We start from the raw sequence: 17,326 nt of genomic DNA, 5'->3' as shown, positions 1-17,326 counted from the left end.
ATACCCTTACAGTTATACTTTGGGTACAAATATACCCCTCTACCGTTAAGTTGACCAAAGTGGACATGTGGCATTGACATTTTGGTGAGGTGGACGCCACATGGCATGCCACCTCACACCCTCAACCCACATCTTCACTACCATTGTCACTATGCCCCTCAAACTATCTTCTCCGTCTCCGCCGGTGCTACCACCCATCTCCGCCATAAAATGACCACCGCCGCCGTCGTTGGGGGTGGCATGGAACGGTGGACGTATTTGAAACTTCGGTTCGGTAACTTCGATTCAAAAATACGATTTACCATACCAAACTAATTCGGTATGGTTCGGTTCGGTTTCGGTATTTCACGGTACGGTAATTCGGTAACCATAGTTTATTTGACTTCGACTTACGTATATACACATGTAATAAAGGATTATGACTTCGACTTTTCTCAATTATATTAAACTAACACCATACACAAATAGACATATTTAAAAGAAAGTACAAGCAATTTTCGTCGTTAATCAATTACACAATGGATATTTGAATCACGATAGAGTAGTCAAAATTCCAAAGTCTAAACAACATTAGCCAAAATTAAGCATAATCTTTAGTCCTATACAATTTTACACCAAAAATTTCATTCTAGGCCATTTCCACCATTTCGAGTCTTAATGTATTGGAAAAATAGCAGAGACAAATTAAAGGCTACTTCTAGCCTCAAGACATGCGGAAAGACCCATCTCTTTGATGGTACAATTTTCTATTAGATACAAATTGGCATTAAATGAGATCCTACGAAACTAGTCTATATATTTAGCAGTAGTAAATATAATATATATGGATTGTATATATGTAGTATAAACTTCGGTATGGTATACGTATCTCGGTATCTATTTTATAAATACCAAATACCATACCGAATACCAAAGAAAATTTAAATTCATACCAAATACCATACCAAATACCGTAATACCAAAACCGCGGTATTAAAAACTTCGGAGATGGTATTCGGTATATACCATACCGTGCCCACCCCTAGCCGCAAAATGTACATGCTACTTAAACCTAAAGAAAAGCATTACATATGCGAAGGAGAAATGGCATATCTTGTTGATAGAAATGGCATATCAAGCCTGGAACACCCATAATTACGACTTACTATAACACAAACTTATTAATAACTAGCAAACCTATGAATCAAGCTCTGTTCTTTGACGTTGCTTTCTGGTTGATTGTAACATACTATGATACATTTGAGTAGCAAACTACTGATACCATCGCAAAACGTATTGAATTTTTATATTTTCATTTTCAAAACCCAAAAACTTTATTAGCCCAACAAAAATAATTTTCAATAAAAATTGAAATTGGGGCACGAAACAAATTCATTTGTGTATGAATGTTGAACCCAACCCATTAATTCTTTTTTGAGAAGAAAAAAAGAAAAAAGAATTAGCTGATTAATGTCTGATGTGGAAATCAACAAGGGTAGAAATGGCAGTTAACCCTTCCAATACTCTAGCAATGTATAAATATGTGAAAGAGCAGGAATAGTCTATGTTTAACTGAGATCAATGTCAACCTGCTCCGGGATTGCCCTTTCGGTTTAGTTGGCACTGAGCTCCACATCCCAGACGAGTATTGGATGGGTTCACAGCGGCGGTGGCGGTTGTTATTGGATGGCGGAGATGGGTAGTAGCACCGGCAGAGACGGTGAAGATAGTTTGAGAGGCGTAGTGACAGTGGTAGTGAAGATATGGGTTGGGGCGTGAGGTGGCATTCCACGTGATGTCCACCTCACCAAAATGTCAATGCCACATGTCCACTTTGATCAACTTTAACGGTGGAGGGGTATATTTATACCCAAAGTATAACGGTAGGGGTATAATTAGACCTAAAGTATAACGAGGGATATATTTGGCCCTTTTTCGATAGTCCAAGGGTATATTTGACCCTTTTCCGTATAATATATTAATTCGCACATCCCTAGAAGCTCCAAAAGAACCAAATATTTAATTTGAAGACTCAAAAACATGTTGGAAGACAACGGGAAAAAAAAAAACATGTGACGCTTCATGTAATCTTCATAATAATACTGTTATTTGCACCAGTTAGTCAATGGTTTCTAATTATTTTTCTCACTTGCAATCATTTTTTTGTTGAATATATTAGATTTAATTAAAGCCATGCCCTACTCAACCAAAAAGGAGAATAAATAAAGAATTCCTCAATTCCACGTTCACCTTATCCAACGATCAAGGCAAGGTTCCTCCACTATGTAGTGTGTACACCCTCCCATCAAGCAAAGTACTGCTCATTAAAAGGTGATATAATTCAAACCACTAATTATTTCCCAGTGAAGCATATGCAGTCTTTTTTCTACTAAGTATACTGTTTTCTTTGTACTTGAAGTGGTAAAAAAATAATTCCATTTCCAAAAGTGGACATTCCTTTTTCCCCTTTTTGACACCAAGCTTTTGACTTACACATGCATTCCAAATATGACATTCTTTAATACTTTTTCCGATCACTTTTACTTATCCACTATATTAGAAATAATTTTTTTTATCCACTTTAGCATATCAAGGAGAGAGAATTTTTTTTCTTATTTTACCATTAACATTAATGACTCATTTCATAATCATTCTTCAAATACAATGAGATTATACACCAATTAATATGAGTATTATAATAAAATATATATTTTATTTATTAATTTTTAAGGAGCGTGCAAAGTCAAAGGTGGACAAGTAAAAGTGAACGGACGGAGTAATTTTGCGTGATTGCGAATCCCAATTTGCCTTTGTGTGGACACTATTCCCCTCACACAAGAAACTTGGAATTTTGTAGCAGACAATCTTAACAATTTTCTTTTTCCTTTTCTTTTGATCAGGTAAAAGATTTTTGCCTTAAATATTTAACTTGACCTAAAATGTAGTAAAAGAAACAAAAATAATAAATTTAAACATATTATGATATTTCTATAGTAGTAAAATTATGTCATTAAAATAGAATTTAAGTTTTGTGTATTATCAGTGTAACCGTCAGCCGATCAGGTCAGCCTTACATGTTAAAAATAATAATATTACTATGACTTATTTTCAAGACTTTAAATCTCACATTTTAAGGAGACTTATCTATAAAATATTTTAATTAATGTAACAACGTAAATAATTATTTACACTAAACAATATACTCCATAAAACTTAAATTCTTAAAAATATAAAATTAATTATTTTCTAATATAAAGGATGTCATTGTATTGATGATGATAAAATATGACAAGTACTGTATTCTTAGTATTGAGACTCACTGGGCATTCAACAGTCCACGTAGCATTTTCTCAACCACCAGTCAATAAAGTTGGACTTTTCTGTTTTTGGGAGCTTCTTTGGTTGCTTCTATTACAAACATGTTGTACATACCAAAATTCTAAAACATGGTAAATTTTCTAATTTGTTAAGTGTCTCAATCTCTTCATCTCTTTCTTTACATATCAAAAAAAAATAGTAACAATTATCTGAAATTTTTTGTTGACTAGTTGTCTCTTCACTAGTAAAATTACCCGCAATAATGGAGGAGAAATGAAAGAACGATAAAGTTTTGATTTTTAAGAGTGGTAAAAAAGGCTGCTATGGATTTTTGGAGAAAACGGTACGTGGGTATTATTTAATTTGCTTTATTTATAAGAGTACTAAGTACTTGTTATGTTTTCTTGATTAATTATTACCCATTTTTCTCATGCTTGCTGGTGAGAATAATTAATTAACTAAGGTGATGGTTAGTTAATTCTGTATCTTGGTTTTTTCAATTGAATGTTTTCGAATTTGCTGCTATGAGAATTCTTGGTTTTGTTAATGTGTTTGAATTATGCTTTTCTAGAAGAAAGTTCAGACATAGTATTAAAGTAGTAAAAAGTTATTGGATCAAAGGCTCATCTAAAGTTTTTTTTTTTTTTTCTCTTTTCTTTTTGCTGTTTATAACAACTGAAACTTGCTAAAGGACCAATCTTCCTTATATTTGCTGAATGTTTTGTCTTATTTTTGCTGGTAATAGCATCATTATGCATGAACTAGATCACTGGTTTTGTTTTATGTGATGATATTTAATCAGAGCTGATTAGCAGCAGAAATATATAGTAATTGCTCTGAAATCTAAATTGGCATAGCCTGAACTAACCCATTTTCTATTTTCTTTACAGTTTCTTTAATTAAAAATATATTATAATTAATTCTGACGCTTTGGGAGATGGTTTTTCTAGGTTTGGAGGTCTTTTTGTTTTTGTTCCTAGTGGGGGTAGGGGTGTTTTAGGGGGGTGTTTGGAGTTTGTGGAGGGAGATGTTCATAGTATTTTTTTTTATTTTTTTTCGGTTTAACTATCCGGTATTCAAAGTCTATTGCCTAAGTAATTCGAGTTCGCATTAATTGGGCCCACTAGAAGGGGAGTTTTGGAGCAAGTTGCCTTCGTGTGACCAATAGGTGACGGGTTCAAGCTGTGGAATCAGCCCCAGATGCATCCCCTTGGTGCCCGGCCCTTCCCCGGACCCCGATGAACACGGATGCTTCGTGCATCAGGCTGCCCTTTTTAGGTCAACTAAGTGGTAAAGCACTCCCTAGCAAACTTGAGATTACTGGTTAAAGGCTAGGGATTCCAATCATCGCGTCGGGGTAGTTAATAGAAGTCTTAGTTCATGAGACTTTTGTAATTTGATATATTAATTGCTCAAAAGAAAACTGCGGCTAACAGGAATCTGAGTGCCAAGTTGTGCTGAATCTGAATCTATGATTAAAGAATGCACCATAAAAAGTAGCATATTCCTTGGAAGCTTGCTATGTTTTTTTATTTGGATTTATAATACTTTTCAATCTTTCTTGAAAAACGAGTGCACCACAAAAGTAGCATATCCGTTCTTTTGAGGTGTTGGGAAGATGGAGCTGTAATAAGAAGATGATTGAAGTGTTTCAAGAAACATTTCCAACATACTTTTATTTGTCTCATCTCCACAAAAAAAATTAATGTGATCTGGTAGTAGTCATTTGATAGTTGTTTTGCATGGACTATTTACTATTTACTGAAATTGGTGAAGATATATACTTTTTTTTATCAGGCTTCCGTACAAGCTGTAGTACTCTGCCTTGCTGATGACAAATTTCAACGACGATGATATTGATTTAGGACTTGCTCTAGGTTGCACCACTCGTAATAATGTTCAGACAAAGCCAAAAGATGATTCATCAGGTGCAGGTGTAAATGCAAGCTCAACGGTGGATATGGCATTTGCAGCATCTGATCCCCTATCTGAATTAGTTTGGTCCCCTCGCAAAGGTTTGAGCCTCAAATGTGCTGATAGTAGCTTAGCTGACAAAAAACCTTTTCTTCTGTGGAATGTGGGACCAAGTAATTTGATCGGTTCACCATCACAAAGTGACAGATTTTTAAAGGGGACTTATGATGAAAATGCTGCTTATGAGAAAATAATCGACTCTCATGAAATGTTTCGGACCAGTGTAATGGGGGGATCAAAAAGTGGAAATGAAGTTGTTAAGTTAGAAACTAATCAAGATGAGCAAAATGTGAAGAATACTGAGAAGGGCTTTTGCATTACTCAAGATATCACTCACACAGTTGAAAGTTGTGAAAATCATGCAGGTATATTCCTAATGGTGTCTGTTACGTTAAGCTAATTGTGTCGTGTTATGATAAGATTGTGGGGCTTATCATTCGCCATCTTGATTTATATAGCCTGTTTGGCCAAACTTCTAAAATCAGCTTATTTTGAAAAATGCTTTCAGAAAAGTACTTTTGGTGAGAAGCAGTTTGTGTTTTGGCTAATTAATTTGAAATTAACACTTTTGAGCAGTAATTAGTGTTTGGCCAAGCTTTTAAAAAGTGCTTCTAAGTGTATTTTCTCAACGGTGCTTTTGGGAAGAAGTTACTTTTTTTTAGTTTCTCGAAAACGAGTTTAACGCTCCTACTCAAAAGAACTTTTTCTTCTCCTAAAAGCTTGGCCAAATACCTCAACTTTGAAAAGAAAACACTTTCGCCCTTGAAGAAGCTTGGCCAAACAAGCTATTAGTCAGCTGAAAAAAAGGATGGCTTGCTAGTAAGGTGTCCACTTTGTTGGGAAGAAACAAGCACTAACCAAATTGCACGACGAGGTAACAGCGGAAGAAATACCCAAGTCGAAACTTCCCACACTATTTGAACCAAGAGAAGACAATAAACATTAGCACAAACAGAAATTCAGGCAGCAGCTATAGCAACAATAAAATAGCAAAGCAAGTACAAATCGAATGGAAGAGACATCAAATTTACGTGGTAAAATCCCTTCAATGTGAAGAGGAAACATCCACGGGACCTCCGACCCACAAAAGCTCCACTATAATCAACAAGAGTTACAACAATGTTCTCCAAATGACTACAACAACAAAGCCAAGCACGGAGCAACAATACATAAAAGATAGCACCAAAACTAGCGAAGAAAGGAGAGAAATCACCCCCAAAAATGAGCTACTGTTCGTACTCGAAAACTGGAGCTACAGACCACAAAATCCGATCTCCACCGTTGAAATCGAAGAACCAGATGTTACGAACCCCCAGTTCAAATTTCAGCACGATCCAACGGTTAATGAATCGGGAAACGCAATTTAAAGCGGACTGCTGTAGCAGAAAATTTCTGGACGAAAATCTGCTTTCTCTCTCACGTTTTTCTCTCTATATGGCTGCTATAAATTCACTCTTGTGTTGTCAAAATAAGACCTAAATTGATCCTATATATAGAGGAAATTTTGGGCAAAATTGGCTTGGTCCAAATTGAATTAAGTTTTATTAATCCAATTCCACATAGGAAGGGAAAACCCAAAAGCCTAATTGGATTGGGTTTTATTAATCCAATTCCACATAGGAAGGGAAAACCCAAAAACGTAACAATTCTCTCCCTCCCGACTATGTGGAGGAAACCGCCATCTAGGCGATCAAGCAACACTTTAAATCTAGACTCGCAGCCAAGCCTAGGACAACCTGAATGAATGACATCTTCACAACTGGAGAAAAGATTTCATCAAAATCAACTCCGTTTTTCTGATTGAAGCCCTTGACAACCAATCTAGCCTTGTACTATGGAACTGTGTTACCATCTTCATGTTTCACCCTAAAAACCAACCTGTTTTTCAAAGCTTTTCTATCTTTAGGAAGTTGAACCAGATCAAATGTATGATTATCATGCAAGGATTTAATCTCATTTTGCATAGCATTAAACCACCTTTCTTTTTTTTTCACTATCCATGGCCTCATCAAAACTTTCGGTTCTCCCCCATCAATCAAGAGTACAAACTCATTGGGAGAATAACGAGATGAAGGTATTTCTCTCTAATAGATCTTCCGAGAGAACTCTCGGAACATCGATAAGAATCGGTTGTGCGTCCAACCACATCATCTTCCACCGGAGCATCAACAACTTCATGCGGTCATTACGAACATGATCATTCATTATCACTATCTTCATTATTTTAAAGATTTTCTTCAAGTGCAATAGTCAGGAAGTGGATCAACATCAACTAAGCTCTTATTGCTCTGAGAATCAACCTTCTCAGCTTTGTCAAAATCTTCAATTGTCTGGTCTTCAAGGAACACAACATCACAGCTTCTAACAAGTTTCTTCTCAACTGGATCATAGAAACGATAGCCAAATTTGTCTTGACCATAACCAATGAAGATACACTGCCTAGTTTTAATTTCAAGCTTTGACCTCTCATCCTTAGCAACATGCACAAAGGCCTTACACCCGAAGACTCTCAGATGAGCATAAGAGACATCCTTACCAAACCAAACTCTGTCAGGGACATCACCATCCAAAGCAACGACGAGGAGATAAATTGATAACATAAGCGGCGGTATTAAGTGCTTTCCGCCCAAAATGAATACTGGCAACTTAGCATCCGAAAGCAAACATCTAACCCTCTCAACTAGAGTTTTGTTCATCCTCTCTCGCTAAACCATTTAACCGAGGAGTCTTTGGAGGAGTTTCTGCCGCCGAATACCCCGTCGTCTACAATAATTATCAAAGGGACCAATGTATTCACCTCCATTGTCTGAGCGGATGCATTTTAGTTTCTTCCCTATCTGTCTCTCAACCAAGGCCTGAAAAGTCTTTAACACATCAAGTACTTGGTCCTTGGACTTCAAAGGAAATACCCAGAGTTTGCGAGAGTGATCATCAATAAAAGTCACAAAGTAAAGTGCACCACCACGAGAGCTTACTTTAAAAGGACCACACAAATCATAATGTACCAACTCCAGCAAATCATGCATTCTAGAAGGTGAATGACTCTGAAAAGAAACTCTTTTCTGTTTCCCGGCTAAGCAATGAACACATCTCTTTAACTTTGCTTGTTTCACTCCAGAAAGCAAATTCTTCTTAGCCAAGTTATCAATCCCCTTCTCTCTCATATGACTCAGCCTTCTATGCCATAATTCTGATGAAGTATCATTCTCCACCAAATTTACTGAGAACCCTCTCAACTAGAGTTTTGTTCATCCTCTCTGCTAAACCATTTAACTGAGGAGTCTTTGGAGGAGTTTTCTTCGTCGAATACCTGTTTGTCCTACAATAATTATCAAAGGGACCAATGTATTCACCTCCATTGTCTCCGAATGCATTTTAGTTTCTTCCCTAGGCCCGAAAAGTCTTTAACACATCAAGTACTTGGTCCTTGGACTTCAAAGGAAATACCCCGAGTTTGCGAGTGATCATCAATAAAAGTCACAAAGTAAAGCGCACCACCGAACTTTTAAAAGGACCACACAAATCATAACCAACTTTAAAGGTGAATGACTCGAAAAGAAACTCTTTTCGCCCCCGCTAAGCAATGAACACATCTCTTTAACTTTGCTTGTTTCACTCCGTAAAGCAAATTCTTCTTAGTGAAGTTATCAATCCCCTTCTCTCTCATATGACTCGACCTTCTATGCCATAATTCGATAAGTATCATTCTCCACCAAATTTACCGAGTCACTACAAATGGAGCCTTGAAATAAGTACAAGTGGACATCTTGTAACCTCGAGCCACAACTATGAACCTTTAAGCTTCCACCAACCACCAATGGTTTGATCATAACCATCATCATCAAGCTTTCCTACGCGGATTACATCCGCATGCGTTGACATTGTTAAGAACCAACCTCGAACCGTTCTTACTTTTCAGCGATCGTGCCAATACCAAGTACCTTAACCTCACTATCATTGCCCATTCGTAAATTTTCAAAATTACCCGGAGTATAAGAAGAAAATAATTCCTTCTTTGGCGTGACATGAGAAGTGGCACCTGAATCCACAAACCAGATAGACTCATCACAAACAAGATTGATATCATTTTTACCACAAGCAACAAGAAGATCATTTTCAGCAACAACAACAACACGATTTTCATTATCGCCTTCTTTCTTTTGCCTTTTCTGGTCTCTCTTAAACTTGTAGCAATGTTTCTTGATATGCCCTTTCAAGTGACAAGAGTCACATGTAAGAGTCTTGTACCTGGAGGATCTTGACTTGCTTCTACTTTTCCCTCTGTCATTTTGACCTCTGAAACTACTTCTCCCATGTCTTCAGTAACCAAAACATCAGAGTATGAAGTTGAAGAAGACGACGCTTGAGATCTTCTTCTCATCTCTTCATTCAAAACACCACTCTTAGCATATTCCATGGTTACACCATCACTCGGAGCGAGAATTAGTCAAAGAAACTCGAAGAATTTCCCAAGAGTCCGCGGTATTAAGAAGCCAAAGTCCCCGTATTTCTTCATCAAACTTGACACCCATTCCGAACGCTAATCAAGGACACCCCGAAAATCATTGATATGATCAGAAATAGGGCTGCCCTCTTTGTATCTAATATTCGTCAATTGTTTCAGTAGGAACAACTTATTATTGTCAGTCTTTGAAGCATAAAGTGTCTCGAGCTTTTCCCACAAGCTTTTAGCATTTGTCTCATTCACAAAATGATTTCGAACATTATCTTCAACCCATTGCCTAATATAGCCGCAAACCTGTAAGTGCTCAAATTCCCACTCTTCGTCTTTAATAGACTCGGGTTTCTTAGAAGCAAACATAGGTAAATGTAATTTCTTGACAAATAGAAGATCTTTCATCTTGTTTTTTCAAATATGGTAATTACTGCCATTTAAACAAACCATCTTGCTCATATTTGCCTCCATCATTCAAATAGACGACAACAAAATCAAATACAACCACAAGCTCTGATACCACTTTGTTGGGCTAAAACGGCCCAAAGATACTCTTAACATGATGTGATATTGTCTCCAAAAGTGCCTAACATGATGTGATATTGTCGCACACCCAACAATCTCCCTGAACTAAGTTCCACATGACTCATCAGCGAGATTCAACGTGTCAATGTGCCACCCACATCGTTAGAGTATTTACGATCACCGAAGCCCAAAGGCTGTGTTTGCGTCTTCAAAGCTATGGGTAAATGTCATCAACCAGCCCATAGACGGACAAAGGCACTAAGCCAGGCTCCACGCCACACTCCGCCATCTTTATACTCATCCCGCTAAACCATTTTTCTTTTGATGTGATATTGTCCGCTTTGGGCCAAGCCCGCACAGTTTTTCCCAAAAGGCCTCACATCATTAAGAGTATCCAACTCCTTATAAGTAGCTCCTTTTTCTTTCAGCTACCAATGTGGTACTTTGTTCGCACACCCAACACTAGTAAGGTGTCCGATTTCATAACATGTGTCTTATTAAATCACTTTGTTTGATGCAGGTAAGGGAGAGTTTGGAACAGAGAGATCTCTGCTACACCAAGCCAGTTCCAAGGTTGATATGGAAACTACCGAACCTCTAGCAGGGAAAATTAATCAAGAAATGTCGACTAGTGACAAGTGTAGAAAGGGAGAAGCTCTAATTCCTGCTGTCAAAGACTCTGAGCCCCTTGCGTGTCTGCTTCCAAACTCACAGACCGAAAAGGAAGCAGACAAAACATTAGAATCTACCGCTCTGCCAGGACTGGAGAAACTGGAGTGCACAGCTGAGAATGATATGCATCTTCGAGGGATTAACGAGACTTGTGATCAGAACAAGGAGCAACTTCTTAGGGACGGTTCTGCTCCACCTGAAACTTCTCCAACACATAGCAGGTCCTCATCATATAGAAGGAAAGGCAAAGGAAAAGCATTATCAGACGGAAATGACAATAGCAAAATGTCAAATGATGAGGAGAATAGCCATGAGAGTGTAGAAAGCTGCAACAGTACAAGGTTAATCCCGAAGGGTACTAAGCGTTGGCACTTTGAGCAGCAGTTTTTTGTTGGAAGTAAAAGAATCAGGACGGATATGCGTGGAGATACTGCTACAGAATCGACAGTTGAACGTAATAATAGCTCTTTCATGACTTGGATTTCAAACATGGTAAAGGGATTCCCTAAATCCAATCTCGAAGAGTCTCCTACTCTTGCTCTCACCTTTACTCCTAATAATGAGGAAAATCATGGAAAGGGGAAGACTAATCATCAGGAAATTGTTATGTATGACAAAAATCATGATTCCAATAGCAAGTCTATTGGTTTCCAATCTGTATTTCAGTCGCTATACTGCCCAACCTTGAAGGTGTCTGAAACAGAAATACCGAAAGAGGATCATCCGTCAGCTGACAAAGTCCTCATCAATGTTCCTCCAATATCCTGTCATCGGGGAGACGATATGTCAGATTCACACATGCTAATGTCTAATGACAAATTCAATCAATCTACAGTGGCTCGCAAAGAGATGCTACCGATGCAAACTCAGATTATGCCTCCAGTTGTTTCTCCTCAGGAGGCTAGTAGGACCACTTCAGCAGAAAACAAAGCTTCTAGTGACATGTCCAATAGAAATCAGTCTCTTCGTAGCCTGTGGATTACTAGATTCTCCAACAAAACTCCCGGAAGTACTGTTCTGAACATAGATAATTCCAAGCCAACTACACATGAAACATTAACAAGTGTGGAGTGTCGGATCGAACAGGCAAGCTCTGAAGCAAAGGAGACTTCAGCTGGTGACCAAGATAGTGATGCGGCAGCCAGCTCGAAAGAGATGGATGACAATAATTATGAAAGGTCGATGAATAATCTGCATCGTATTATACCTTCTGCCAAATTCAAGAAGTCAGAAGCACTGGCCTCTCTGTTTGCTAGGAGATTGGATGCCCTTAAACACATAATACCTTCTTCAACAAGAAATGAGTATAGTTACACAAGAACAACTTGTTTCTTCTGTGGCAGAAGTGGCCATGACTTGCGCAACTGTTCAGAGGTGACAGAATCTGAGTTGGAAGTTCTTATTAGAAGCATCGGATCTTATGATGGCGCTGAGGAATCTTCTTGTTTGTGCATTAGATGTTTTCAACTAGATCACTGGGCTATTTCCTGCCCAACTTCATCTTCAAACAGGTCACAGCAGTTAGAACACAACGTTTCTCCTGTTAATCGGAACAGGAATGAATGTTTGCCTAGCCTTCTTGAAATAAAGCAAGGCCATCCCATTGAACTTGCTAATAGTGACCTAATGCACAACAGAAAGCAGTTTTGGTTTGCAATAACTTCTGGTTCCAATCAAGTTCAGAAGCAGAGAACTTCTGATCCTACCGAGAACAGTTTGAAAGAAAATATAATTTCTTCCAATCTTGTTAGTAAGGAGATAACAGATGTTCCAAAAGGAATTTTTGATGTCATCAGAGGTCTTCGGTTTTCTCGTGTGGACATTCTCAAGTAAGCAAATCATGTTATACATAATATTTTACACAAGCTGTGTTAATCTATTATCACAACTTAGCTTATATATTATTTACTTTGGGGCTATAGAGGTTGTAAAGGTTTACTTCTTGCCCTAAATTAATTTATTTGGCACTATTTTCACCAGTTGTCGCTGTTATACATATACCTATTGGCTTGTTTCCATTTTAATTACTCTTTTTAATTGCTTCAGATGGATGAACTCCAACACTTCACTATCGCATTTGGATGGGTTTTTCTTGCGCTTGAGACTAGGGAAGTGGGAAGCAGGGCTAGGAGGTACAGGATATCATGTTGCATGCATAACTGGTAAACTTTATAGGAATAAATTTTCATTTCTAACTTTCTTCCACCTTTCAATGCAGAACAGATAGTTATTCTTTTATCTGTTTACACTTGCCATATCTTCCTGTTATGGAATCCACAGGTCTAAAAGGAGAAAAAATAGAGAGAGATTCCAAGAACTGCATATATGTTAATGTCTGTGGAGTCAAATGCTTTGTGGAAAGCCAGTATATCTCCAACCAAGACTTTTTGGAGGTAATATACTTTTTATTCACACATTATGCATAGTTTCGCAGATTCCTCTTTCTCTGAGCTTGTTATTTTCTAGCTTATTTTCTTTCCTACCCATTTTTTGTGGAGGTTTCCGTGATAGTTTTTGTTGGAAAGTGAAGGTAATATCATGTTAAGTACATTTTTTTTTTCTTTTCTTTTAAGGAAGTAATAGCTTTGCCAGATTCATATTCTTACTCGGCACTTGGCCGTATGTTTATACTAAATTTGATGCTGCATCTTCTCCTTGAGTTGTTTTTACTTTATTCTTTACGTGAGCGAATCTAGTTAACTTTTGCACTCACTGCTCTCAACTCAGGCCATATAGAGGTGAATAAAGTTAAGAAACGTGTACATATAACAAATCGCAAATCCATTTACTTCAAATCTCAAATCCATCTCTAATTCCTTGCAGGATGAACTAACTACTTGGTGGAGCAAATCTTTGGAGAGTGGTGGGGAGGTTCCTACGGAAGGCGATTTAAGACTCAAACTTGAGGAGCGTATGAAACTACGGTTCTAAAAAACTCATCACAACACACACTAGTCCCGAGTTTGGTTTGTCCAAAGTGTCAAAACCAGACCAAGAAATGAGCTATTCCACCATCTTGTAAATAAGATTTTGGGTGCTATTTCACAAATTCTTTGTTTCTTTTTATTTTTGGTGTTCTATAGACATCTGAGATTGAGAGTTCTTTTTAGTGATCATCTGGTGTATATAGATGAATGTGTTAGCTTTGAAATGTTAAATAATATGAGAAATATTGTTTGAAGAAAAAAGAAAGATTGCTGTTGATAAAGAAACATTTTACATTATGAGGTATCTTTTTTTTGTGTTTGGACCAGTAGTACTTATTCCATGATAAGTGCCTGTAAGAATTTGTTGGAATCATTTTTGGTCTTTTGGATTCACATATTTGCGAGAATATACAAAGTAGTTTTGTTCACTAGTTCAAATTTCGTTGTCTTTCCTTTTCCATTTCTTCGTCTTCCCTTTTCCCTTTCTGACATTAGATTTTTGTTGTGGCTGTATTATGTTAATCTCCTTTGATTATTCTGTGGTAGATATGTTAAATCCCACATCGGTGGTGGGAGGCAAAATCTGTATCTGTACGTGGTCTTTGGGCATGTCTCGCCTCTTGAGTTAGCTTTTGAGATTGAGTTAAGCCTAGTGTCCACACGCTAGAGGTCCAATGTGTTAAAGTCCCATATCGGCGGTGGGACGCAAAATCTGTGACAAATTTTGAAGAAAAATGACAAAAGGAAACAATATGTATTGTGATTGTAAGTTGGACAATGAAAACATGAGAAAATTACCAAAATATTCACTTAAGTTTGAGGGTAGGTTCAAAATAGTTACAGTTTTAAAGGAACACTTTTAGTCTGTGTCAAATATTTATCGAACGCTATTCGTTAGATTTGATGCGAACTATTGAAAAAAAAAAAATTAGCGGAACTCACACTTAGAATATGCCAAAGACATACATTGTTTTAGGAACAAACTATATACTTTTCAGAAAACACTGAAGGTGCTTTACAGTAGATGAGTCTTTCTCCAAAGTTTGAAATATCCACTGAAGGCTCATGGATTGCAGAGCACCTTTAGGATAAATATTTAACGGACCGTCTGTTTTAGACGTGAAAACTGCACACTAAAGGTGCTCCACTAGGAGCGCGTTTTCACCATTTTGGTTAACAAAATTCTCACAAACCCATTTATTGGATTTGTCCCTCAAAGGACGTCATTTTGGTAAAAAAAATCTTGTTAGTAAGATCCATTTCGAAAAATATTGCTCCTACAATTTATTAGTTCTCGCATATCCCTAGAAGAACCAAATCTTTGTAAGACCCAAAACATGTTGGAAGACAACGGGAAAAAAACATGTGGGAAGACAGTTCACGTAATCTTTATTTTATAATACTGTTATTGCACCAATTTGTAAACAATGGTTTCTAATTATTATTGTCACTTGCAATCATATATTTTGTTGAAAATATTAGATTTAATGTCATGTCCGGGCTCAACACTACTCAACGTATAAAATAGTGATTATATATATATATATATATATATATATATATATATATATTATGAAAGCACAATTAATATAACATCAATTCCATTTTATTATATTAATTATCCAAAATCGAAATTTATTAATATTTTTTAAAAGAGAAGAGTTCCTATTTTCCATAAAAACAATAGAATATTTAAAGCTCCATACTTTTAATTTTAATTCATTAATTTAAAAGTGTAAAATACTTATTATTTTTTATCAAATTTTGATTTGGACAATTCTAATTTAAATTATTAAATTAATTTTACATGTTTAAAACAAAACAAAGTAATTTTATTTAAACACGATTGAGATTTGACAATTTAGCTTATTCATTATTTGAGATATATATTTTTCACACTACTAAGAACAAAAATAAAAAAAGTAATTTAAATTCTATCTTATTTTAAAATATAAATATTTTAAGTATATTTATTTTAGTAAACATAACAAATAAATTGGAATAGCCAACGATTTAATAAATATTAGATCTCGGTATAAAAAAAGAAAGAAAATTGTATGGTTTGATTACCTAATTTTTAATTCTCCCACTAATGAATTGATACGCACGTGTGAAGAATCCATCATTATTATTAATGAGATACTTTGGAAATTACATGAATATTGTTTCGATTTTTTAATATGGGGGGGGGGAACTATTTTTATGCATATATTTTTATGCATATATATATATATATATATATACACACACACTATGTTCTCTTAATATCTTTATTTTTACTTTTTAAAACTTTATTATATTATTTTAAATAAAATGTTTTTTTTTGTTATTTTTTTTTATATTATTTTTTTTTATATTAGATATCGTTAATATGGGGTTCTTTATTCTCAGACCTGGTGGGTTCCACTTTTTTACTTTTTTTTTTATTTTTTTATATATATATTGCTTGATGTTGTTTAGTATGGGGTCCACCCTTTTTAATTTTATTTTTCATTTAGCATATCATTTTTACCGTATTATATATACATATTTAACTTAATATAACATTGTACACGTCTTATTATATTAGGAATAAAAAAGTCCGCACTTCTTTTTTTAATATTATATTTTTTTTAATATGGGGTTCAATTTTTTTTTTAATATTAGCATTAAATGGTCCACTTTATTTTTTTCCATTTTGGAGATGGTGAGTTTCAATTTTTTTTCTTTCGTGTTATTTAGTATGGGGCCCACCCCTTTTTTTTTTTTTTAGGGACTTTTGAATATAGTTTCTTCCTTTTTTTTTATTTTCATTTTTTATATTTTTATTTAGTATGATGTACGTTATTACTTACATTTTTATATATATATATATATATATAGTACTATTTCAAAATACATTAATATAACGTATCTAAATCTTTATTATATTAGTGTTTGCTACGAATACGCATTTTTTTGGATTGTGAAATATAGGATTATATTTTTTTTAATTTTTATTTTATTAATATTTTTTTTTTTTCACATTTTGGATGTTGTTTTTTTTTCACTTTTAATATGGATGAATTTTTTTTTTTTTTTTTAGGGTTGATTAATGTGGGGCCCTAAAAATTTTATTTTTTATTTTTTATGGGGGTAGTTTCTTCCTTTTTTATTTTCATTTTTTATATTCTTGGTGTTATTTAGTATGCGCCCATTTTATATTTATTTTAATATATATATATTTATGTTCAAAATACAATTAATATAATATGTATTGTCTTCGTATCTAAATCTTTATTATATTAGTGTTTCTACGAAAAAATATGGGGCCCACATTTTTTTTAAGTTTTTTAAATATGGGATTCACTTTTTTTTCAAAATTAAATATTATTTTTTTTTCCTCTCGATTTTGAAAAATATATATCAATATAGAGTTTTTTTTTTTAAGGCTTGATTAATATTAGTTTTTTTTTTTTTTTTTTTTTTAGGATTGATATATGATTTTTTTTTTTTT

The 17,326-nt window shown here is 35.2% G+C and overlaps 1 protein-coding gene across 2 annotated transcripts; it reads left to right on the top strand.

The window, feature by feature from the left end:
• Positions 1–3,363: 3,363 nt before the first annotated feature.
• LOC132066559 (uncharacterized) lies at positions 3,364–14,148 on the top strand. 2 transcript variants are annotated; one of them, XM_059459876.1, is made up of 6 exons: positions 3,364–3,640; positions 5,095–5,636; positions 10,773–12,753; positions 12,971–13,086; positions 13,205–13,317; positions 13,748–14,148. In XM_059459876.1, exons 2-6 carry the CDS (start codon positions 5,129–5,131, stop codon positions 13,853–13,855), a joined length of 2,826 nt encoding a protein of 941 aa, XP_059315859.1. In that variant the 5' UTR covers positions 3,364–3,640; positions 5,095–5,128; the 3' UTR covers positions 13,856–14,148. The 2 variants fall into 2 exon arrangements, with proteins under 2 accessions (XP_059315859.1, XP_059315903.1); XM_059459920.1 differs by lacking the exon at positions 3,364–3,640 and adding an exon at positions 4,364–4,587.
• Positions 14,149–17,326: the final 3,178 nt, after the last annotated feature.

Source organism: Lycium ferocissimum, chromosome 1, assembly GCF_029784015.1.
Source record: "Lycium ferocissimum isolate CSIRO_LF1 chromosome 1, AGI_CSIRO_Lferr_CH_V1, whole genome shotgun sequence".
NCBI classification, from domain to species: Eukaryota; Viridiplantae; Streptophyta; class Magnoliopsida; order Solanales; family Solanaceae; genus Lycium; species Lycium ferocissimum.
Note: the sequence above shows the minus strand (reverse complement) of the source record. Positions and strands in the feature narration are given on the sequence as shown.

Bases quoted from the DNA above. Each gene is read 5' to 3' on its own strand.
- LOC132066559 (XM_059459876.1), top strand. From the start codon at position 5,129: ATGACAAATTTCAACGACGATGATATTGATTTAGGACTTGCTCTAGGT. The intron at 13,087-13,204 runs GTAAACTTTATA...TGGAATCCACAG, and splicing joins TCATGTTGCATGCATAACTG to GTCTAAAAGGAGAAAAAATA. The intron at 13,318-13,747 runs GTAATATACTTT...AATTCCTTGCAG, and splicing joins CCAACCAAGACTTTTTGGAG to GATGAACTAACTACTTGGTG.